General features: G+C 47.5%; 1 protein-coding gene across 4 annotated transcripts in view; it reads right to left on the minus strand.

Annotated features, from left to right (window-relative positions):
- PPP2R5D (protein phosphatase 2 regulatory subunit B'delta) overlaps positions 1-26,324 on the minus strand; it is a 741,061-nt gene that overhangs the window by 261,400 nt on the left and 453,337 nt on the right. For all 4 annotated transcript variants that reach the window (XM_069608914.1, XM_069608915.1, XM_069608913.1 and 1 more), the window contains exon 9: positions 15,523-15,631. In XM_069608914.1, coding sequence (XP_069465015.1) covers positions 15,523-15,631 — 109 coding nt within the window. The remainder of the gene's footprint in view (positions 1-15,522; positions 15,632-26,324) is intronic.

Below are 26,324 nucleotides of genomic sequence, written 5' to 3' on the forward strand. Positions count from 1 at the left end.
CGGTGCCAGCAATGTCCGTGGCCACCGTTGTGGCATGGTCCGATGCCACCTCGCCTTCCTGTAGGATCTCCAGGGCCTCAGCCCTCTTGTCGTCGGGAGGAAGTCCAGCAGGGGAGCGATCTTAAACCACAGCTCCCTGTCGTAGCGAGACACAATCGCGAGGGTGTTGGCCGCTTTAATCGTCGTTCCCGCCGCCGCCGACGAGATGACCCGTCGGCCCATGGTGTCCAGTTTCTTGCCCTCGCCGTCCGGCAGGGAGGTCGAACTTGAAGCCGTCGCTCCTGCCGCTTTCTTCTTGGCTGCCACGGAGACGACCGAATCCGGGGTCGGCTGCGCCGTAAAGAACATGGGGGCGGAATCCGGGACCCGGTACTTCTCGTACCCGTCTCTCCTGGCGGAGGTCGTGGACGGGTTCTACAGGAGCGACAGCCCCTCGTCCCAGATGTCGTTGAGTAAGGGAATCGAGAGGACCGTCTTCCCCTTGGCCTCACGCCGTTGATAGAGGAAACCTTCCTTCTTCTGTTCCTCGGGGCAGAGCTGGAAGAGCTCGGATGCCCTGGCGATCATGGCATGGAAGGAGCCAATTTCGTCAGGTGGGGAGGCCCGAGGAGGTGGTGATGGAAGGCCCATTCCGTCATCACCACCGTCGTCATCCGTCCCCGTCGTGGCTGTCTCCGTTCCCGTGTCATCCCTCGGATCAGGAGAGGGCGATGAAGGTTGAGAAGGCCGTGAAGGCTGGCTGGGCAGGGGGCAGGGATGAACTCTCCCTGCTTGGAGGGCTTCCCGATGGTCCAGGCTCCGCTGGATCGTCCGTTGGTGGTAAGGGCAACCTTGTCCTTATCTCCGTACAGAAGGCCTGGATCGCCATAAAGATCGCTCCTGAGTTGTCTTGTGGCCCAGGTACTGGCTGTGACGGTAGCGGCAGCTGGGGAGTGGAATCATCCGCCTCAACGGGCTCTTCGTCGGCACCACCGTCGCTTTCCTCGTCCGGCTCGTTGGGATCCCTCCCGTGGGACCAGACTTCCTCGAACTTCTTGTTCAGGATTTTCGCGACTCCAGCCAGCTCCTCCTCAGGGGCTGTATCTGTATCCGTGATGGCCACCGGTGCCCCCCCCTCTTTTTCCACCTTTGGTTTCACGGGGTCTTATCGATGGGCTGAAAAGACGATTCCCTCCGTGGTGGCAGGGAAACCCTAGGCACGGAGGTCACCTCCACTGTCTTCGCCAGGGCCGCCGTGACTCCTTCGATAGAGGCCGTAGCCGGGTGAATCAAGGCCTTGCCGACCATGGGTGTGCCTGAGGCCTTCACCTTGGGGGGAGGGTCACCGCCTCGCTCCCCCTCGGCTGTCTCCGTTTGGATTGACCGGGGCTTCTCCTGAAGCTTACCCGGGTTCTCCGATTTCCTCTTCCCCGAGCCAGATCCTTGGCTCGTGGTTGATGGCGTTGGTGAAAGTGCGCCCTGCCTGGCAGCCGAGGAGCCCGACCGATCGCGGGCACCAGGAGCGCCGGACTCGTGGTGCTTTGCCTTATGTTGGGCCCCCGTCACCGGAGCGCCCTCAAAGGTCTTAGAAGACCGCTCGGACTTCTTCTCACCTACCGCTGGGTTCTTCCCTTAAAGCCAGTTGGTGAGTCGGACACGCTGATCCCCCATGGTCCGTTCCGACATGTTCTTGCAAAACGCACAGTCCTTCTCCACGTGAGTTTTGTCTTCGTGAAGGCAATAGAGACATCTGGAATGCTCATCCTCCTTGAAGACATTCAGCAATCCGCATCCAGGGCAGCTCCTGAACAGCTTGGATCCAGGCGTCTGTTTCCTTTGTCCTGGGCCATCTCCACGCAGGGTAGTTCTCAAAGATCTTCTGGAATCCTCCAAGAAGCGAAACTCAATGAAAACTTCGCCCTTGAGGGGCATAGAAAATTCTGAAACGGCCCCCGTTGATCGGAAGTAGAAACGGTGGAGCTTGAGGCTCGACTGACTGAAAAAAATGAGATTAAACTCTTTGAAAAAAAAAGAAAAAAAGAAAAAAAAACGCAAAACGCAGTAAAGGCTCGAGAGCTATAGCACGAGGACTCCCAACACTTGAATGTGCGGTAAAAATCTGAAGATGGCTGCCAGAGGAGGGGCTTAGGTAGAGGGCAGTCATTGGCTGGTGGCAGTATGACCCAGAGACCAGCGATTGGTTGTTAGGAGAAAGACCAGAAACTGAAAATGATTTTTTTTCTTTACAGTGGATTCCCAGCCCGACGACCAGGAATATTCATGAGCATGTGAATCCATGCCAGACCCCATGCTGGAGAACACCAAGGTCATTCTCGAGTTGGTCCTGCTTGCTCTTGCGGACTCTTGTTGCTGGCAGTTTGGACGCAAGCTTCGGACCACACGAGTCACCCGTCCCAGGGCATGCCACTGTCCGATTCCCCTTCTGCTCGTTTGCCTATGCGGCTCTGCAGCAGGCTCTGCTTGGCAGTCAATGCGTAGCAGTCAGACCGCACGGTCCACCCATTACATATCACGCAACCACCACACCGGTTCCACTCTTTCTCTGCGTTGACCTAAGGCTGATATGTGAGACGCTTTCCTTGCGTCTAGTAGTTCCTCTTCCTCCTTTTCTCAAACTGCCTCCTTGCAGCCTCACACAGTTCAGTTTCCAATTCCCAGACTTTTCTGGCGTTTGACCGATTGTTTCTTCGTTCAATCGGTCCACTGACCTCCATTTTACCATTTTATCTTCTGCGATTAGTTCGGTTCTCTTCTCCAGTTCTCTCTCTGCTCCAAGTCTCAGAGCCAAAGTCCTGTCTTCTACAATCGTCTTCGCCACACCTTCCTCCGTCATTGGATATTGAGATCTTTCTCCCTTCTCCGGATATCAAGCTACTTGTCCTTCATTGCTGTTCAGTTTAAATAGCGGGGACGGCACCAGCTCAATGTCAGTCTAATTGACAGAAAATGATTGAACCTTCATCCTGCTTGATTGTAGCATTCTCAAGCTCTTTTTTCATCCCTGTACCATCAGAGTAGTTTGATACTTTACAATTACACATAGTTTTGGGCGTAAGCTTATGTACAGAAGTTCGGGCATCATCAGCCTGTGGGATTGGCGTTCAAAGGGGCCATGCGTCCTTATTCCCAGGAGAGGTGTCCCTCTCCATGAAATCCTCCCGCATGTTACCACCCATAGGGGCTCTATTGGTTAGCAGCCTCACCTCACTAGCCTCATGGAAAGGCGTCTCCCCCCTGGGGAGAAGTGACGCTATCTGAAGGATCGTCACAGTATGCATTGGACCGGTATGACTGATACTGATAGGGGTGGGGGGGAAGGTCTATAGGCGCATGACATTCTGGAAAAACATGCCTTGCCGGGACTAAAGGTCCAAAGTCATTGCGGGAGTGTGCCCAGGGAGTGGGTGGTAGCAATATCCTCTTTGCTTGAAGCGCATGTCATCTTTCCAAACAGGTCCCTTCCGTCAATGGGCATATCTACCACTTTAGACTGGATCGCTGCATGGAAAGTAGTGGTCTTGAGCCATCCCTGTTGGGGTAAGACTGCTCCATTGCCCATCTGCCTGAAGCTGGTGTCTGCAACATCGACTGCTGTTGGGAAGGAGTTCTCCCTTTATAACTTCGCCTCTATAGTTCCTATGGACACCCATTCTTTTTGCTCCATTTTTAAACAGATTCTGATTTTTTTGAAGGGAGGTAAAGCCTTCAGCTTCAATTGTCTTTTGTATTGTTATGGGGAAACTGATCAGTCCATCAGACTATCAGTACTAGGAAAGTATGTTTTCCTTTTGAATTCCCGTACTTTACATAGCACAGAGCGCCTTACAGTGCAGTGCAATGGGGGATACTGTTTTATCACCATAGTTTTTTACACATGGGATTGTTGGTTACCTTTATATGCGTTTAATGTGATGAGTCCAATTTAGTCCTCACTGATCTCCCAGCGGTAACAACCTCCCTTATGGCCAGGGGACAGCAGCCGCTACCTGATCCTGACCCTGGGTGCGCCTATATGAGGGAGGACCACATAAGATAGGACAGTCTGTGGGGGTCATGCATTCATTGGATGAGACATGGTAGCCCCCCTATTTGCCCATGAAGACCAGCCCTTGATACCCCTTACCACAATGGCCTATTGCCATACATCTATACCCCCCTTTAGGGAAAATAGAGAAAGCTTTTCCCAAATGGGCCAACCTTCCATCCCTGGTCTAAAGTGTAAGAACTCCCAGACAATATTTTCAATTATCCATCAAACAGATACGATGAAAATCATTCACCAAACAATATCAATCAACATCAATTGACTCCTTTTCCCACTATCACCCAAATACTGGGACGAGGAAGAAGGAAAGAACAATGCACAGCAGACTGAGCCTCAAGCTCAATGAGTGTTATAGTTGCACCTGTGTGCGAGACATTTAAAGATCGAAAGCAGAACTCCAAGAGGCTGCTGCTGTTTAGGAGAAGTCGTCGTACCTCTCTGATGCTTGTGGAGCTTGGAAGCACGAACCGGGGTGGCTGAGCAGAGCAGCTCGCCAGCGAAGAGGCAGAGAAACGCTGCAGTGACAGGAAACAGAGGACACGCCCGGAGCCATGGAAAGACTCCTGGGCGTTCTGCATACAAAGAAAATAGCATTTCACCTACCGGCACCTGAAGTCTGAAAGGCGTGCCGAAGCAAAGCAGCGAGAGGGACAGAATGATGCAAGGGCAGTCCAGAGGTCAAAGCAGGTGGCAAAGCTTTACCGCATAAGCGTGGACAGGACCGAAGACGCCACATAGAACCGGTGAGTCAACCCAGGTATAGTGGGGACCCTGCCGCATATCGGCGACTGCGCCAAACACAAAACAAAGCAATTCAAGCCTCAGAGACAAAGACACTGGTTGAAAAACAAGACAGCATATTACAAATAAGGGCACCAGCCATATAGGAGCTTAAAAAATGCAAATACGGGGGGAACCCAAATCGAATGAAGAATCAAGGAGATGTAATATATCAAAAGGGGTATATGCAACTGTGGAGGTGAAAGAAGAACCAAGTGTGAATATAAGAAATCCTTGCAGGCGAGTAAACTAGGCAGTAACGAGCATGTATGAATACAAGAAGCCCTGGCAGGAGAGTATACCAGGCAGTTGCAAATCTACAGGAAATCACTAGAAAGGAAATAGACTGCTAAAAAAGAAAGAACTTTTGAAAATAACAGTATTGTTGTGGGCGAAGAAATACACAAAGAACTGTTACACCAAGAATCGCTTGCATTAAGAAAGAATCCAGGGAAAGCGAATCACCGCCTGGAACCAAGGCTCTTTTACCATGGAGGACCTTTACGTTGAAACGATTCAACTTTCCTTTATGAACTCTTTTTGCAAATACCTAAAGCTAAAGACATTTCCCTTTTCACCTTATGTTTTTTTGTTTATAGTATGAGGGTCAGAATAGAACTTCTGGACACAAGGATAGTTGTGATGACATCCAAGCACGAACAGATCCCTAGTTTTGGTTTAAGGTAAGGAAATTCCTCTTAGAGCCAGGTCAGACAGGCCTTTTCCCAAACCTTTTGTTTTGAATAAGAGTCTTTAACCAAAACATGACCACCTTGTGTTCAGACTTACATTCCTCACTCGTCACGCTAAAGACAAGCTGGTGGCAGCAGAAACATTTTGATCATTGTGCATTATATTTAATGTGCACATCCGTGTTTACCGTGTAGGTCTACCAAACGTTAATGCCCTAAAATGGCTGTGCCGCGGGATTTTCGCCTGCTTCTTTAGCCATATTGCTGTTTGACCATCTTCCCAAGTCAGGTGTGTCCGTCTGTCTCTGTGTCCGTCTGTCTCTGTGTCCGTCTGTCTGTCTAGTGCCACTCTACATACATTATGCCAGAAAGTCTAGGTGTGGGGCAAACGTGAAACCAATAGTTGTTGCTGATTGGACAACTACTGGCTGTTTGAATGGAGCAGATGCTTTCCATTGGTGGAATTGGACTTGCTTCCAGCTCTGATTTTATATGAGAGGACTTCTGCAGGCATTTCATCAGATCATTGTTGGAGCCAAGAATCGCTTGAAGAACACTACCCTGCTGAAGATCTGAAGATGACTCCCGAAGTGGCACAGAATCCCTTCCTGAGTCTGGTCCGGTGACACCCTGTTTGACTATGATCTCCGAAGAGACCCCAAGTGGTGCTTAAGCCCTTGGACCAACACGTCTCCATGTCTTTGAAAATCCTGCCTTCAGAGCTTTAGGAAGAGTCCTTTGACTGCCCAGTGGACTGACCAGCTCTCTTGTGGGCTACCTCGCCAGAAGAATCGCTGTTCCACGTTCAAGCCCAGAACTTCAGTGGTCACCATCTTGTCTCCTTCTCTTTGAATTTCAGCATCCCAGTAACAAAGGATCCTGTCCTGGAGCAGCTTCTTTGACCACAGCTGGAAGGACGCCTGTCGTCACCTGTGTGCAGAGCCTGTTGCTGGAACTAGCCTTTCTCCAACCTGTTAAGTGTCCCGATTAGGTCTGCATCAGTGTTTCTTGTATTTCTTCAGCGCCACAGTTTGCATCTTGCAGCTGTACCCGATCAGAAGAATCCCGAACACGCAATTCCTGGAGATTGAGCCCCCAGACAATCCACACCAACATCTGGGAAAACCAGTCAGTGGTTAAGAAAAAACAGTGCATCTGTCACCTCCCACCCTGTGTCCTCCATGGAATAGCACTGGGAATACAGCCCTTTGTCTCCAACATTCCATTCCACTCACCTTTTGGTCGCCAAACCTGAAATAAGAAAACATTTACTTACCTTAGAAAAATTGTTGAAGTGCTTTTTGAATCATCACCAACACAAGTGAATTACTACTTACTTTTAAAGACACCCTTCAGGGGAGAAACATTGTGGCTTCTGTGACTTTTGGGCAGAAGGCCACATTCTTCTTAGGGATAGGACTGCTTAATTAAGGGAATTAACTTGTAATCTGGTTCCATCCGTTATTGCATTCAGCCCACTTGCTGAATAAGTTATTTAATGCAGATTTGAACTGTGGTGATTGTATATATTTGAAGAGTGTTGTGTGATAATACTATCGATTAGATTATTCAGTGTGTTCAGAGGGCCTATAATAAATTACTGTATTTTTATACATGCTGTGCAAATTGAATTGTTTCCAATAATGTAGCCCTGTATCGCACTCTCCTGATAAGCCTTGACTGCTCATGCACATACCTTGATTGGGTTTCGCCAAACCTCAGAGTTCCATGTTCACTTTAGCTAGGAGGCCTCCTAAAATCTGTCCACCGGGATATTGCATGGTCTGAGGCGGGCTCCCCTTCACAAAGATGGGCAAATGCTTTGTCCTTTTTGTCGCCTGGATGAAAACCCAAGATAGTGCACAATTTACACCAGAATTCCCTGTCATAGCGGGAAAGAATAGCCAATGGAGTTGGCTGCCTTAATGGTGGTTGCAGCAGTTGAGATGAGGCATTTTCGAAAAGGCATCAATCTGCTTTTCTTGTTGGGGCGGAACCGTGCATGGAGAGGACGGGTTAGTTGAATGCCTTCAGGCCACAGCCTGGGTTATGTTCTGAGACACTTGGGCACAGAATAAGGAGCCTTGTACTTCTCCTCAAACCAGTCTTTTTTGGGAGGGGCAAAGAGGGATTTTTCAAGGTCAAGAGACCGTCTTCCGAAACTTCTGAGAATGGGAATAGCAACCACAGGCTTTCTTGCTGGCTCTCTCTCCATCGGTATACAAAGCCTTACTTTTCTATTTCGCCAGGATCAGATCCAACAATTTGGCAGCTCTGGACATGAGCGCTTCGAAGGGACCCATCATCAGGGGGAGGGTATCGCATCAAATTAGCCAGTGGTGTTTGTGAGAGTAGACACACCACCTTGAGAGACAACATACTCAGAATCAGTATCTGTGAGAGTGGCAGGAGGAAGAATAACAGGTGCAGAGACACGGGAGGGGCGTCTCGTCTGAGGAAGAGCGGTAGGTAGCAGGAAGATCTTGACGAGGAGGAAGAGAGGGGGCAGGCAGCCGATGTTGAAATTCAGAGACTAAAGACTGCAGTGTAGACACAAAGTCCAGAGAGGTCTTAAGGCTTCATTTGTGCAGGAACCTGCTTTGGAGCTGGCCCGCGGGGCTCAGGAACTGCCCGCTGGGGAGGCATGATCACTGGAGCAACAAATAGACTAGAAGGTGGAACCATCCACATATTCATCATCAGAAAAGACATTCAGGACCGTCAAAAGCTGTGTCAATGACATGATTGTAATATGTCCCATCGGGGGGACCATAGAAGGATTTGGACCGGAAGGAAGTATATATGGAGATACTGTAAAGAGTGGATGTGTACATGTAGGCCTTGGAAAGGCAGGCAGCACAGACCGTCTTGGGACTGAGAAATCGAAGACAAGGAGGCTGACACCATAGTCGTCGTAGCCATCAATGTAGATATTTGCACTGTCGAGTGAGCCAGGGTTTAAAATTTGCATCGACTGGACCACGTACAGTGTCTTCGATGGGACAGAAGACTTGACTTGGATATGCAACAAAATCATAGCCGACAGGGCAGCAGACATAGTCAATGAGTGCTCCTTTGCCAAAGATTGTGGATCAGCTGAAGACATGACCAGGTTGCCACTGATGGGACTGTAGGCTAAATCGGCAAGGCCGTCAATTATGCAGCAGCTCTGGTGTAGGTCATATGCCCATGTCTCGCCTTTTTCCCCACAGGAAAACTCATCCTGAGATCTCGACCTCTCGGAAGAGGGAGTTCGCTCCAGGTTCCTGTTCTGCCAGAAGGAAGCATGATTGGAGGGCACAGGTAGAGTCAGAGGCTCCAGCGACATCACCTAACCAATCCACCAACCTTCTATAAGGATCCCGCAGCGTCTTGTTGGAAAATGACTAGCAAATACAGCAGTTGTTGATCTCATGACCAAGATAGAGACAATAGAGGGAAGTCGGGAAGATCTTCAATATATACGTTCTTCAGATGACTAATGGAACATAACATGACTTTAAAAGACTCTTCGTTCTGGTGTCAGCCATGGTGTCTCGGATACTATCCAAGGACCTCACAAAATGAAACTGCACCTACGGGGGTGTCAAGAAGCTAGAAGGACCCACCAATGGGTGAGGGACGCTCCAAGCTTCTTAAGGCTGAAGAAATCAGTAGAAAAAGAATTATCAACCAAATGATGGCAGAATGAAGATATTTTTTGAGGACTCCCAACACTGAACGTGCAGTAAAGAAATATGAAGATGGTCTCCGTGGGTGGCGCTTAGGGAGACCTGTATTGGCTGTGGGGCTATGGGACCCAAAGTGACTAATAGAGCACTAAATCGACAGCAGTTGTTTAAATTTAAATGTTAACTGCTTTAATGTTACGGAGGATTCCCAGTCTGACGATGAGAATATTCATAAGCATGGGAATCCATCAAAGATCCAATGCTGGAGAACAGATGTAGAGTTGGAAAGTTAAAAAAAAAAAGGTTGTGTTGCAGGGGATGGGGGTGGAAGGGGACTAAAAAAGCATCCCTGCCCTAGGATGCATATGGGCTTCCTTAGGAACCATATACTAAAAAAAGGGTTGCATTGGGACTTCAGTAGAAGTCCCTTTGATTATGAAGAGCTCAGGGATACTAAAAAGCGAAGGTTAAAAAAAGTGCACAAAAAGAAACAAGAACACCAAAAAATTGATTTCTGACACAACATCAAAGTAAGAGTATAGAAAAAACTAAGAAATGGAATAGGAACTTCTTTTTACCTTAATCAATGAAAGTAAATATAGGCGACTAACCTAGCAGTTCAGTAGTAAGGGTTTAAGGAACTACAGGAAAGGGGCCCAGAAGGACAACCAACAAGTAAAATTAGCAATACAGTACTGGGCCGGACAAGTTCCCAGTTCACTCCACAAGAAAAGTTAGAACCAGTAATGGTTACTGTAACACCATGAGTTCCAATGGGACAGTGATTTATTATATTAAATTACTTAGTAAATCACAGGTGCAACCTGATTGTACAGTATCTGTTCTCGAAGCGCTAGGAACCCACGAGGGATCATGGAAATGTCAAAGTTCACAGTAAGTAGCTGTTTAAGCGGCGTTTCAATAGCTTCCATAGTTGCTCGCATAGAAATTAACAAGACAAATCCCACGTGCCTGTTATAGTTATTTGGAAAAGTTACTAAGCTCTGCTTTCAACCAACTAGTGCAGGTGGAGAGGCAACCACCCAGAAGGGAAACCCAAGGGACCCACCCCCCAAAGAAGAGTTCCAGCCCAGGGTTCGAGTACAAGCAGGCCAGGAAATGCTTGTTGCAGAATGAGCACAAAGCCTACTCCAGACACCGAAGGTTACTTGTAAAAGGAGAGCTTCAAAACCCCAGCTCTCCAGGACCACAGGACAGGTATGCAAGAAAACTGGATGCTCCAATTTGAGCCGGGGAATGTGGAGTGCAGTGGTGAATGTTGGTGTAGGGTTTAGGCCAGGCTAGAGGTGACTGGGGGCACTGGGTAGGTGTCACTCGATCCCACAACCAAACAAGGACCTGAACTGCATGCCTCAAAGACGACACCTGGCAACTGGACCCATGCACCAAAAAACTTGGAAGGGGCCTTCCAGTACTCAGCAATTGTCACAGGTAAAACTCATAGGAGCAGGAGGTTACAGCCAGCAGGGAAACAGGCCCACAAAAGAAAACCCAAGATGTTCCACGACAGAGTGGAGGCGTAGCAGCAGCAAGCCATTAAGATTTGCAAGCCAGAAAGAATGCCTAATTCAGACAATTGGGCCAGAAGGATGTCCAGCAACTGCAGGGGAGGAAGAGTCCAGCTAGGAAGCAAGGGAAGACAGTGCAAACATCTAGGAGCAAAGGGAAAAGCAAAAGAGTCCTGGGCAGGATAGCGCCCGCAAAAAAGGAGCCGGTTGCAGAGGACATTGAAGCCAGTATGGCCTAACCATGACCCTCAGCAGCAGTCCTTCATTACCGCAATCCTCAAGTAAGGCTTTGAGGAATGCACAGGGTCTCCCACTGGGGCTAGACAAAGTCATCCCAACCACCACATTCCAGGTAGCACAGGACTTGGTGGACAGCTCCTCAGGTTGGCCCTAAAAACTGCCTTCTACACAGGCACTCCCCAAATGTACATAGACAAGTCTACGCCAATTTTAAATCACAATTTAAGGTGCCTTTGTGGCCTCTGGACAAAGTGTTCCATTGTTACAGTGTCTGCAGGGATGCTAGTAGTAAAACCGAGGTTCTGACCTCTCAGTTTCTATCTGTCCCAGAGCAACATGGAGCTGGTTTTGCTAGAGAGACACACGGGATGAGGATATGCATGGCTTGTTCGTGAATTAAAGGTTTTTCTGTATTTGAGGTTAGTATGCTCTCTCCCCCCCGCCCCCCCAACAAGTTTTATTGAACGAGCATGGGAGGCACAATACAAAATACAATACAGCATTATCTCTAAATCGTGGGTTACATTCACTAGTACATGGTATGTGGTCAGAGCATCCTACCGAGTGCACAGAGTTTACCCCACGATGGCAGCCCCTCGGAAATATGCACCAGGCCTGAGCAGTGTAAGTTATATACCACTTGCTCCCGCTAAGATCACAGTAAGGAGAATTGTCTAAGGATGGGTGATTTCACAGTCATTGCAGGATCCCTCCGTGTATTCTATACATGGAAATCTCTTCGGTCTAGTATGCTCTCTTACAAAGGAAACATTTCTTGGAAATGCGTTATATAATTAGAGAATCACAACATGTTCATTTTAATGTTTCTTGAAACATGCAGATAATAGGATTACAGTGTGGAACAAGACAATAAGGTTGACATTGGTCTACTTTGATTAGGCCACAAGCCAATTAACTCAGTGATTCATGAGACGACATATGGAAACATTATTAATCCCGCAGACGAGTTGTGAATCGAGCAGGCTGGTTGATTTTCTGTGCAAGTAGCGTATGCTGCCAACTATGCTGGTGTGATACTCATGACTGCTTTGTAGATGGTACATAGAGTCTTGAATAGTAACCCAGCAGGGTTTCTTCACCGTTATCTTGGTTCTGCTTTGTCCTGGAGGACTTTTCATGCAGTGAGATCTGCTGTGGCTGCTGTCTTGTGGTGCCTGACCTGTCCAGCTACAAGTCTGTCACAGTTATCCCTGAACCCGGCAATTGCAACCAATTCATAGCTTTGCCCAATCCAAAACACCATATTCAGCCACTGCACCTCCATCAACCGGGGCAATGGCAAAGTTTGGGTCCACAGGGTGGCCACTCTAGGTTGGATAAGGATCCATCTCAAACACCAGGTTCCTTGCAAAACTCATCGATCGAACTGCATACTCCCAACTAAACGCCTTTGTCGAATCCAACAACCTCCTTCACCCCGCACAATCAGGCTTCAGACCACGACACGGAACCGAAACCACTGTGGCCTCAATCTAGGACGATCTTAAGATCACTGCAGACTCTGCAGAATATGCTGCACTAATCCTCCTAGACCTCTCTGCCGCCTTCGACACAATTAACCACTCAATCCTACTTGACCGTCTCCACTCCCTAGGAATCCGTGGAAACGCTCTCAAATGGATAGCCTCCATCCTCAACAACAGGAAACAATTAACCCTTCTCTCCACCTTTGCCTCGGCCACTCGACCAGTCAATACTGAGTACCACAAGGTGCATGCCTATCAGCCCTCCTTTTCAACCTCTGTATGTCCACCCTCCCTGGAATAATCCGCCCACACAATATCCTGTGCTACAACTACGCTGATGATACTCAAATAATCCTAAAACTCCTCAACTCAGACTCCAGCTCTCAGCCCAACCTCGCAGCCTGCCTCCTTGACATTGATCGTTGGATGACTACAAACCACCTCCTGCTAAACCCCACTAAAACCGAAATCATGGTGTGCGGCAACACCAAGCTTCTCCCCCACCCTTTACGTTGGCTCACATCCATGAGCCAACTACCTACCACCTCTGCCACAGTAAAAAACCTTGGATGCAAGCTGGACTCTGACCTAACCCTCTCGCCAAATCAACAACATATCCAAGTCTTGTCATTACCACCTCAAAATTCTTAGACGCATTTTTCCCTACCTCTCCTTTCATAACAGACTTGCCACTAATAAGTCTATCGTAAGGTCGAGACTGGACTATGCTAAATCCCTTTATCTCGGTGTCCGGACATAACACCTCATTAAATTACAAAGATCACAAAATGCTGCCGCCAAAATGCTACTAGCACTGGGCCCAAGAGACCACACCTCTCAAGCTCTCAGAACACTCCACTGGCTCGTAGTTGGATGAAGGGCCACTTTCAAGACCCTTTGCATCACCCACCGAGCAGTGCACAAGACCGGCCCTCTATACCTGCAAGACAAGCTAAAACCCTACCACCCACTGCGCACTGTAAAATCCAGCCTCCCCCTCCTTTTAGTGATACCAATCACCAACTGTCAGGATAGGAGGATCCTCATTCTCAGCCTTTGCCCCCAGTCTATGGAACTCACTTCCACCCCACATCCAACATACCGAAGACTAATTGTCATTCTGCAAACATCTAAAAACGTGGCTCTTACCATAACACTGATGACCACCCAAAGATTGTCCAAACCCCCTAGCAACCCAACAACGAAACACACTATGAAGCTGTCCTACCTGGTGCTAACCCACATGATAGAATAGAATGGATGGATTAGAGGGAATGATCGGAGTGAATCGAGTTGATCGATGGAGTGAACGGAGTGGGTGGACACAGTAAACAGAATGTCAGAGTTGATGGAGTAGAGAAAATTAAAGGAGTAAATGGAGTGGAACGGATAGAGTGGATGGAACGGATGCCACAGACGGTGTGGATGTTGGCAACACCTGTTCACCATGTTGTTGCCATGTATCTGTACCCCCTATATATGCTATCTACCTGTATCCCCATATATACCTGTATCCACCCTGTCGCTATATATCTGTACGTCGCTATGTACGTCCCCACCGTCCTGCTCACGTGCCTGGTCTCAGGCGCTTTTACTGATAACCACCATATCTGTCGCTTTTGTAAGAGCCCAAACCAGGTGGAGACAATAAAACACCTCCTCCTTCGCTGCTTGGGAGTTACTGAAGTGAGGAAGACCTGGCTAAGCACCCTCTTTAAGGACCTCCAAACCATTTGCGAGCAAGAATGGTGGACCCGATTAATCAGCAGTGAAAAGACCCAATGAACAATCGCGGTAGTGGGTTTTTTCAGACAAATTGGCCTGGAATGCACTACTAAGAAGGTTTCTCCACAGTCCACTGATTATGTTCTTGGTGAAATCAGAACATAACATCACAAACTGTACGACACTGGGTTCGTTGGGGAAAAAAAAAGGGAGGCGGGTTGGGTTGGAGACGCATTTGTACTTAATGATGTCCTGAGGAATGAACTTACTCCCGCCACACCGGACCAGTTAGAGAATGGGAAAACCACCATATCACACCACTACGCTTACTCTCTACTATACACCATCATTCAACTAGAACACAGCTATACGGATATATATATATAGATATATATATATATATATATATATATATATATATGGGTCCTGACTTGAACTACGGTTCCCGAGGGCGTTCAACCTACCAGCGCTTTCAGATCAAACCAATGATGTATAAGGCTATATAAATGCCAAGTAACATAACATGTACTTGTCCGTTTTCATGCTGCACACACCATAGGGATTATATGGACCAAAGTCCACTCTCTAACACACTCTTGTCTGGCTGTGATCAGTGGAGGGGATAGCCAAGGATTGCCCCCTCCAGAGGTAAGCCCTAGTGTGCTTGGTTTCAGATTGTACCCCTAAAGATTTCTTCTAAATACAAATGTGCTATATTAAAATACATTCTTTTACCAACCTCTTGGCTTTGCCAGAGCATTGTCAGGGGAACATTTGAGACTTTGTGCCCCCTCTCAGGTACTTATCTTGGATGCTGAGTCTTGGGGCACTAGGTCTATGCAGCCGATAGAGAATGACTTGTGTCATAGTTAGAAGGCAGGATATATGGTTTATGTTTTATTGCATTGTTATTTTCACTTCCTAAAATGTCTTTGCTTTAGTTCCCTGAACTTGCCTACTGTGCGCACATGTGTAGATCAGTGTGATGTATGCTTTTCTTGAGTTTTACAACCTACTAAATTAGAATATTTCTCTATTCTTATGTAGAATGTTATTTGACTGTTTCCATTATGGTTAACTAACCACACTGCATACAGTACCAATATAGAGTTTAGCTTGAGGAGGTGCCAATAACCATCTTCACCAGCTAGGTTGCCCTCTCAGAACCCTCCATGAGCGCTGGTATTGGAAATCCATCTTAACTAGAGTTCTCCAAACATAGCTAAGCCGCCTGCCATCTACTGCTCTAAAGCACATGGCCCTTGAATGCCCCGCCAGCTATCAGACCACACATTACACATCACTTGTTTAAATCTTACCCTAAATACAGGCTGCAATCAGAAAAGCTCTTACCTGTGGGTGGTACACACTCAGGGATTTCACCTTGTGCAGTGGCAACAAAACCCGTATTAGGAACATCTTGTGCTCTTCTTTCAGAGGCAACGCAAAACCATTGATTATACTAGAAGAAACAAGATTGTTTTATGAGTGGGAAGGTATTAATAAGAATTACAAATAAATCCACAGAGGAAGTAAAAGCAGGGAAAGGAGTGGGGGGGTGTACTTATAATGAAAGAGGTGTGTGCTTATCTTATCTGGGAGTACAAAATGGAATAACAATAAATTGGAACATTGTTCATTCTTTTTTAATTAAAGGCAGAACAAAATAAAATGTATTATCAAATGAATTGATCACAAAAGCATTTAACAAGAATTGTACACTGGGCTTCCCCTCTAAAATCACACAGTGTGGGTTTTCATGAAGCCCAAAGGTAATCTAGCCATCTTTTCACTTGCTGCAGCTCATGGGATTCCTACATTCATTTCATTTTGGGCTCTAAATAGTGAATATGTCAGATTCCTCTAGGAATAGGGATTTATGGGCTTAAGGTCCTCACCATATCTCTCCCTTGCCTGGTTGCTATGGGTGGAGATCTGGCCAAGAACTTCGCCCCCCTCCACGTCCTTCTCTGGGCTTCAGCTACAGTGATGGGATTGGGAGAGGACCCCTAATCTCTGGGACTTCCCTTTCTTCATCAGTGGAACCTGTTCTCTACATGTTGGCTTTTCCAATACTTGCTAAGCACGCTACAGGCCTAACTCCCTGCAAAAGGATGCGCAGCTGTTCTGGCAACAGGTGGCTGCTTTTCAGTGGGTGGTAGCGAGGTGGCAGGAGAAACTCGATACAGCACACATGGGCAATGGTCTTTAGTACCCACTGATCTGAAGTGATCCCCTCCCAGGTGTGGATGAATGAAGACAGGCGACCCCGACGGGGAAGCGTGGGAGGGTACCTGAACCGGTGAGTCACTTTGAGGTGGAGGCCAGGGAGCCTCTAGGATTAGAGTTTCTGCCTCTTCCCTTGCCCTACAAAAGCCTCTATGCTGGTATTGGAAGTTACCAGAGGAGCCTTGGATGGAGGGTTAGGGGGTATTCCCTGAGCCTTATTGCCACTGGGGCGAGAGGGATTGGCCACGAAAGGACCGGCATGCGTTAGAGCCTCCACGCTGGTGAAAGTGTTTAGCTGTAATCTGGCTAAGTGACGCGTTCTTTCTTTGCCGTCTCTAGGGCGTCATCAACCGCCTTCCCAAAAAGGTTGGAATCCTCCACTGGTATGTTAGAGAGGCCTAAATTTCGGGTTTGAACCCAGATTTTTAAACCAGGCCTGCCTTTTAAGTAGGGCACCCTGGGTGAGGGTGCGTCCAGCAGTTTCAGCCGAGTCCAATGTGTTTTTCAGTTCTGCCTTCAGCCACGACCACCAGCAGGCGTGATCAGATGGGCTCTGGAACATCCTGAAGAGCATCCTGTACTAGGCCTCACTGGACATCACTGGAACTCACGAGCAGCGTGGTGTTATTTGCGATCCTTGTGGAGTAGGGCACAGAGGCGGTGACCCGCTTACCCAGGGCGCAAAGCTTCTTGCAGTCTTTGTCCGGAGGGGACTCTGCTGAGGACAGTGGTAACCCTGCCCCCTTTCAAGTGGTTGTAACGACCAAGGAGTCTGAAGTGGCATGACCCCTGATGTAGAGGGTAGTTGGATGGTGATGGGCGAAATCATTTCTCAACCCGGGGGTTAACTGCCCGTGTGAGAGACGGGGACAGCAAAGAAGGGGCCAAGCGCCTCTTTACAGAATTTGGCAAAGGAATGGCTTGGCTAGTTGGAGCCTTTTCCTTTAGGATATCCTCAACGAAGTCCGAGTCTGGAGCGGCTTTGTGCGTTGCAATTTGAAAATGGTCCGCTGCTCTTTTTTTAAATGGTGCTGAACAGCATCTGGTCGTCAACAGGTGACTAATCTCTTGGTGGAAGAGTAGAATGGGAATCTAGACCGATGACGTCCGGGTCAGCAGTATGCAACGTTTAAACCAAGGGCCCTGTGTCCTCCGCCTGATCCTAGTCTGGGTCCTGATCAGCTGGGTCTTGATCAAAGGGGTTAAGCTCTTGATAAGAAACCTCCTGGGTTGGGTCATCTGGGACATTCAAGATGTCTTCTTGGTGTCCGTGTGCAGAGGTGGGGAGTCTACAATTTGGAGGGAATGGGGCAGGAGTCCACTTCCCTAGGTCCCTATGGTATAATATATCGGTCAGAAAAGTCAATGAACTGGGACATTTTGTCCATATGTTGCTCACACCTTTCCCTAGTCTACAGAGAGGAAGGTGAATGGTCAGGAGGAGGGAAGGGCTGCCCAGAAGGGGGAGATTTTCCCAACAAGGCCTTAGAGAGAGGCTGGGGGGCCTCAGAATAGTCCTCTGCGAGAGGGGGTGCCTTTGTACTCCGCCAAAATGATTTCCGAAAGGCTCACGCGTAGCTTCGGTGGCTGTATAGAAGGTCTTGCCGCGTCTGAAGGCGCAGTCATGGTTGGTGACTCCAGCGGGTCCTTAGGCTCTTGTGCATCCCTGGATGGCGTGTTGGCAACAGTGTGTTTTTTAGGGGGAACGACCGTTCCAGGTGGATGCACAGTCGCATGCCGCGATTGTGGTTGCGAGGAGGGCGAACCGCGAAGTTGGGAAGGCGCCGATGTTTCCAGCGGTCCTATGGGCATCAAGCGCTTCTTCGATGACGCTGAAGAGGCCTTAGGAGTTGTGTGCTTGAGCACACGTGGTGCATGTGTGCCCTTGTCGCTGGGGTGTGATCCCCCCATAACCGTGCCAGTGGCCTGTCTGTCGGGACCGGAGACAGGAATCTGGGAGCACACAGGCTCCGCTGAGAGGTCGATGACTTCCAATTAGCAGCCATGGCTGCAGACAGATTCCTGTCGTTCGAAGCAAGGGTGCCGATGGGGGGCATGTTTTCCACCTGCATAGCGTAGGCCGCCCACCGTTTAGTCCGCCTGTCTTTCAATGTCTTCGGTCTAAAGTGTTTACAGGCCTTGCACGAGCACTCGTCTTGGTCAAGGAAGACCCAGATTGCATCTGCGATGGGTGTCCTTCCAGGGAAATGTGCCCTTACACGACGGGCAGAATTTGAAAGGACTCCTCTACACAGCAGAGGTTAGTGGCAGCCAGACCAAGAAGAGAAAGAGGGGTGAAGGGAATAAATTCTCAGAGAAGAATAAAAAGTCAGGGCCCCACTCTCCCTACTTGAAGGGCCAGGCCAGAGGGGCGAGGCCACGCGGTCGACAGTCGTCGAGCAGGTCACAAAGGAGTTGCAGAGGTTGTCAGCGGCAGGGAACCCACAAAGCAGTCAAGAAGGTTGTCGTAGTTGACTAGGCGACCGTAAACCGTGGAAACGAATTTAGCAATAGAAAACTTTTACGAGCTCTCCGCATAAGCGACCAACTATGTTGGCGGAAAAAAAACTATCTGAGGGACCTCGCCCCTTGAGGGATTTTGGGTACACTACACATCACGTTAGGGATAGTGTTACAGCCACAGCCATGTCGACGTACCCTTTCGATCTTCAAAAGAAAGATACAATACTCCGCGATTTCCACTAGATGTCAGACTATATGCACAGCAAGTTATTCTAAGTAGATCCAAAAGCATCAGAAAACCCTTTCTCCTTACAACAGAACATTGTCAGAGATTTTATGAAGTGAATTGATCCATCACTGAACTGTGTTCATGACTGCTGCAAGCCACTACTACTGAAGCCCTCACCTGAAAAGGTATTGCTGAAATATTCTATTGGTGTTTTAGTCTAAATATCATGTACTTACCTGAGTAAAACTTTGCCTTGTGTATATAAAATAAATGTAAATTTTACTGTAACTACAAGTGTGTGAGTTTCTTTGGGCTAATGTAATTACTGGGTTCATTGTACTTACCTACAGCTCACATCCTCTTCATAAGCCAAGCCTGGCTGCTCTGCCATTCTATCAAACCCTTGGGTACTACAGCCTTATACTAAGAGTTAGGGCCTGTATACCAAGGGATAGTTTTATAGTCTCTAACCTGCTGGTAGGCTTTAGGAAAACTACCCTAATGGAGACCATCGACACTTTACAATGAAACAAGGTAAACGCAATTCAAATAAATAAGCATTATGCACAGTAATCAGTAAAGTGAGGAAATTAAATTGTGCACTAAAACAATAATCATATACCTTGACTTATAATTATAACGCACCTAGCTTAAGTAGTCTTTGCCTACCAGGTAAATAGGCTTACTAACTCAAAGTTCCAAGTAAATATTTGTGTAGAGAGCAGGAAATCTTGAAGGTGTCCTTACAAAAGGTTTTGCAAAGCCAACAAGGTGGGCACAGTTCCAGAATAAAGTACTGTTTGAGTTTAAAAAGAGTAGTAACAAGTTCTTAAGGGTAACTTTCCCAGTCCCACCACACTATAGAAGGTCGCCTGGGGGGACGAAAGCAAGGGGCACAGGGAAGAAACCTGGTGAGAAATCCACTGATCACTACCAGGAAAGTAAAAGTTAGGGACTCTGCTTTACACTGATACAATCCCATTTGCGGGATGGATTGAGAAAAACAGTGTCCATGCTTGCACCCCGAAGTCCTATCTGTAAAGTTCTATTTGCACAGTTATAATCCCTCGTGTATTCAGAACTGCTGGGGCACGTCTGCCACAGGGCTTAACTGGGTTCTGGCTTTGACAATGCAGTTTCTCCTCAGCTGTAGTCTTTGGGGTCTTCAGCACATTATTGCACTTCATCGGGTCTTGGCTGCAGTCAGTGATCTGATGAACAGCTGCAGGACCCCCATCCATTATTCCAAATTCTGCCTGGATCTGCACCATTCAAACAGACCTGTGTGACAGTCAGCTACCTGACCCTATCAAGAGGGATTAGGGGCACTTCTGAGCCTGGAGTGGGAGGTCTACACCATGGATTCTGTGACAAATCCCAGGATTTCATCACTTCTCCCCCAGAGGGGGCCCCTTCCCATGAGGCCAGGGAGGTGAGGTTGCTATAAGATAATCCCCTTGGGAGTCGTGCTCAGCGGCGGCATCCCCCTATGGGATTAGTGACGACCGGGGGAGAACATAGTATCCCCACAACCCACCTTACCCTAGCCCACCTTACTCACCAACCCATACCAGTACCATTCCCACGGTTCCAGTGCGTGTCTCTTATACTTCAGTATAGGAAGTACTGGGAAGAGGAAGAGCAAGGACTATCCGAATAGAGTTCCCCCTCACAATACCAAGATAAAGAAGGACTATCAAACCATGGGCGATTGACCCATGCAGTACTGGGATGAGGAGGAGTAGCGACTACCCAAACAGAGTTCCCCTTCCTAATACCAAGGCGAGGGTGCTTAGTTCTTGGGAGACTGATTTATTTAGTACCTAGACGAAGAAGAAAGGAGTACCCAGAGGAACCAAAGTGAATAGTCTAGTCAATATGGACTTTATGTATGCATAAACACTAAGGAAGGACTCTAGACTAATATTGAGCCCTCCCTGGAGGAATCAGGAGTCCAGAGAAGAACGCGTTGGAGAGAAGGCAGATCGGGATGCCACGAAGGGAGCATGCCACCACAAGGAGCGTCCAGTGTGGAAGGACCGCTCACGAAGGAGGAAGAAGCAGCTCCTGGTGCCCCGTTGGGATGGCGAACGTGCAGAGCAGGAAGCACGATCGGTGGAAGGGAATTTTCCTCACAGAGCCACTGCAAGAAACAGGGCACTGTGGACTGCTGACTGGCAAAGAAACACTGAAGCGAGCCAGAATCTTCACAGAAGCCCCGAGAGCACTGGGGACCATAGAGACAAGTATGCAAGGGTGATGGGAGGTGAAAGGGGCGCAAGGCAGTGGCGTAGAAGCTGGAAACCTGGAGGGAAACAAGAGTCACAGGCCCGGGGCCCATAACCCTGAGAATATAAGTTCTTAAAGCATCCAAGTTAATCATTATAGTCACATACCTGGCAGGGGAGTATACCAGTAGGTCTGTATCAGCGAATCTGGGACCCGCAACCATAAAAAGCATCTTTGTAGATCATTATAGTTCCTGGCAGGAGAGTGTACCAGGTGGATTGTGCATGCATCCATTGAAGTATCCTCATCAATCTTAATAGTCACAGTGCCTGACAGCAAAGCGAGTTAGGTTGACAGACAAGAGTAAAACCAGGGGAAGTGAGTCATACTCCCTGGTGTTCTTTGTGAACATTCTGCGACAGCCAAGTGAAGGAAGTCATTTTCTTGGCATCCTAAGAAACCTGAGAAAGACCTGGAGAAGGAAAACATTCCTGCAGGAGTTGTGAAGATTCTAAGATTTGAGACGATTTTCTTTCCCGCTTGGAGGAGAGTCAGTCCTAGGAGTCGTTTGAGACTTTGTTTTGATGCCTTGCCCTTGACAAAGAACATTTAAATTTTCCCTATAAATGAAGGTGGGGGAAAATCATCCAGAGAGACATTCTTCTGAATCAAGAAAATCATCCTTTCTTTAAATGGCTTAGAATGTAAGGGAAGGAAATCGGTTTCCGACACGACTGTGGAACATTTACTTTTGACAAGATCTCTGACGGAATCCATAGTGTATCTGAGGTGGGGAAACCCCTCATAGAAATAGGGACCGTTCGGGTTTTCCTTTCCTTTTGGTTTTAAATAAAAGTCTATAACCAGCAACAGGCCACCCGTGTGTCATCTCCTACTTCTGCACCCTTACAATTCCCAAAGCCAGTCGTGCCCAAGAGGCGGGGTTGTCAGAGCTAGGAGGGTCCCAGCACTGGTCCCTTCTTTTGGTGCTGGCATGCATGATACAAGTAGCACCTTATCAGGCTCAATATCTAGATAGCAAGATGTTCTCCTAGGAAAATACAATTTCCAGAAGACCCAGCAGGAAAACAACAAGCAATCGGCACAACCAGGAGAGAAAGAGCAAGAGATGCCAGGGGTGAAAAACCTATCACCCAAACCACCAATCTCAGCAGCCTATGTGAGCAGAGCAGCAACAGAAGCTACACCCAAGCACAGACTGTGGAGCACTCCGTATTGCAGTGCAATGTGGACACCCACAAGGACTATTACTGTTACCCGTTACTGGGCTGCAGAGTGCTGCAATTGTCAATCCGGCATCCTGGATATGCCAGGAGGCCCTCACATGAAATGAGGCACAGACTGATGTTATAGAGGACTGCTTTTACTGAAATGGCGGACCAGGTACGGTTGACGCTGAAGGCAGACAAAGTGACCAGGCGGAGGAAGGACAACGGAGAATAGCATTGAAAAGAAATGCTGAAGGCGTGTGCAAAGTGAGATATTGGTTGGTGAGAGGAATTGCTGAGCGTGCATGAAGGGTGTTAAGACAGACTGATAGAGAAGTGAGTGCATGGTAAGGTGAGTGGAAAAGTAAAAGGAGGGTGACTGGGAAAGAAGGTGTGTGAGATGTGGCGGGTCGGTAGAAGGAGCGGACACAATGGGCATTTTAGGTTTCTTTGATTAAAATAATGAAAAGGCCTCTTGCCCTATTGCTTTAGGGAAAGTCCCGAACTAACAAACCAAGGGGGCTCGTCTATAGTCAGAACCAAAAGAATGTCTCAGTCCAAACCCTAAACCTACCTCACCCTAACACTAATAAACCATAACTAAACTTGAGCTGGAACACTTGTGTGTAGGTGCCATACAAATGCCCAATAAATAAAATAAATGAAAGAAGTACTCTTCTCCTGGCCTCTTGTTTGCCTTTTCCTCGTGAAGCAGCCGTTCAGCGATCTCCGATTCAAGGCAGTCCTTCAACGTACAAATGTCTGTTTGACAAAATACTTTCTGTATGGTGATCTCCTCCGATGAGACTTTTAGGATTTAAGAGTTCTTCTAACTATTTACAACTGTTCATGGGTCTTCTCTTCCAGACCATATGAGCCTTATCATCACTCTCCCCGAGAGTCTTTCAAACATATTCCTTTCACTTTACAAGTTTCGCTGGGTTTATCAGCTGTGAGACTTCCCCAACCCTGGGCAATCCGTGAGACTCCTTTTCTCCTTGTAGATTTCAATTTTTATTTTCAACTCAAAGCACATTCAACAACTTCCCAATAAGTAGTTTCCTCACTCTTCAGTAATTGTCTTGCTCCCAATTATCTCCTGGGATTCCCCCTCTCTTTCCCAGTGCTCTTGACTCCACTTCTTTAAGGAGTCACAATTTTTCTCATCCTTCTGATTCTTCAACAGGTCATTAAGAATTTCCTTATAAGTGTTCTCTGTCTCGCTATCACCCTTGTGGTACACATATTCTCTACTCGCTATCCCATGTTTGCCCGGCAGCCTAGTCCAGTCAATCCCAGTACCTGTATTTGTCTGGGGGATGGCTCGGCACACGCTCGGGTAATCTGCTCTGGTCTCTCGCGTCTTCCTTCCGAGTTTCTCGCTCATTCTGATCTCTGCAGTTTGCCCTGTACTGTACTGTAAACAGCCGCAGATGGGAGCTATCCACTCTCCCAGTCTTCGAGGTTTCAACGTTCTGCGGGAGCCAGGCCAACCAAGGCAACCCTGCGGTCACACCACCACGTTGGACGGTTCTTTGTTCCCCGTCCTGACAAAGGCTTCTCCGTTATCTGCTGTGCCATGCCTCCTGCGTCTATGATGTGTTGTCTGCTTCTCAGCGGACCGTGGATGCCGAGGCCACACTTTGCTCCGCTTCTCCATACTGCATAGACGTCAGGGGGCTTCCCTGTCGGCCGTTCTCTCTCCCCTGTTCTTGCTTTCTCGTTCCATTTTCATAAGAACTCATTCTTAAAGCGATATTCTTCTTTTCTTCACACAATGTGTTTAACCATTGCCTGATGGGATTGACTGATGCCTGTTTTAGGGAGGGACCGCCCATCCCTAGTTTAGATATAGTGAGGCGGCCCTTAGAGAGACCACAGACTACAAATCAAATACAAATCTGTGAACTGTCTTCGACAGTTCTTGTTTTCTTGAGGTCATCTGTGACAGCAGGGTTGTCAAATTATGGACCGCCCGCGGTCTCACATTTTCACAGCAAGACATCCGTGAACAGAATGTGGATTAAGACAATACAGTCCCGTCCCCCATGTCCGGCCAGTCAATACATACTTTCATTTTAGCTGGGAATCCAAGTTGGATTCTGCCAAAGTGAATGCCGTACATGGCAATTTTCAACTTGAGAAGCCAGAAAGAAGGTTAATGAACAAGACGTACAAAAAGCACTAAAGCACCATTATGTGGTAAAAAAATACACGGGCACCAGAGTAGGATGAAAAAAAGGTAAGACTTATTCCACTGCCACCAAAAAGGTGACAAAAATGTTACAACAGAAAAACAATATGGAATACATAGTACTCCTGCAGCACTTCATTTTAAGGCTATCTTGCACACAGAGCAAAGTCCCCCTAAACTGGGAACCATAAGGGCTGACCAGTCGCCCTAAAATAGACTGGTTAAGCTCGGGAATTAAAGCAAAAAGACCTTACTTACAACCAAACATCTGTACAGAGCTCAAGTTATTGTCGATAACTGCAAACAGAAAGATCCTTCCCCCTAACCAGCCAGGTGGGGCCAGATGCAAAGGACAAAGGAGCCAGGGTCCAGTCAGTATGGCCAAACAGAGGACCAAAACAGCTGGCCATCTTCCCAGAAGTCTTCAGGACAGGAACTGACCCGAGGACTGCACAGGGTCTCCAATTGGGCCTCATTATAATTTTAGGGGTCCGGAAACAAGGGTGCCGGTAAGGGTATCTGGTCAATCCATCGGACACCAAAGCATCTAACACGAAAACCATCGAATTATATGCAACGAAATTCCATCCCATCGAATAGCCATTTTGTTGTAAATAATTCGATGGATCCATCGAAATTAGTGGGGTTAGGGTTGGGGCTAGGGTTAGATTAGGGTTAGGGCTACGGTTAGGGATCAAGGGTTACATTAGGGTTAGGGTTGGGGCTAGGGCTAGATTAAGGGTTACGTTAGGGTTAGGGCTAGGGTTAGATTAAGGGTTACATTAGGGTTACGGTTGGTGGGTGTGGGGGTTGGGGAGGTGAGGGGGGCGTACCCCCCCCCAAAATATTTTTCAAACATTTAACGTTAAAAAAGAGCTGGCCAGTTTTGACATTTCAGCACTGGACAGCTCGATGTTGTAAGAGGATTCAATTCAACACTACAGCTAAGTCAATGCCTAGTCTGGGATACTGAATGGAAACCCTTATTGATATATCTTTACGTCCAGTTCATGCGTTCTGGATGACTACCCCTATATAACACCCCTCTCTTGGAATCCCCCTGACCCCACTGAGCCAAGAAGCAGTTCTGTTTTGCAAGATTAAAAGGTTTATTTGATAATTTAAACAATAGATATATATATCACACTTTATAATAAATTAATAATTGAATATCACACTTAATCTGAGCAGTAATCAATAATGGATAGTCCGGCACTAGCACACTTCTTTATAATAAATGATGAGTGGTTATAGGATGGATAAGATAGCAACAATACTTTTATGGTTTCAAATGGATGCAAGGTGGAATGAAATTGCAGTACAGAAATACTCAATATTATTTCAACAAAACAACGTAATCACTTTTCTCTGGCAATCCACTCCCCCCTTTATGCAATGCAAGGAAATGGAAGGAAAGCACACAGTTCTCAGAAATGCAATCAAATGTAATTCAGTTCACCCCAGCAAGCTTAGACTACAGAAGTTTGAAACACAGGCCCAAAATGCTTTTATATGTGCTGGCAATGAAGTGAAAAATATGCTAAAATGCTTTTATATGTGCTGGCAATGAAGTGAAAAATAT

The sequence above is a fragment of the Ambystoma mexicanum genome, chromosome 4q (genome assembly GCF_040938575.1).
Source record: "Ambystoma mexicanum isolate Mex_15411 chromosome 4q, UKY_AmexF1_1, whole genome shotgun sequence".
Classification (NCBI taxonomy): Eukaryota; Metazoa; Chordata; class Amphibia; order Caudata; family Ambystomatidae; genus Ambystoma; species Ambystoma mexicanum.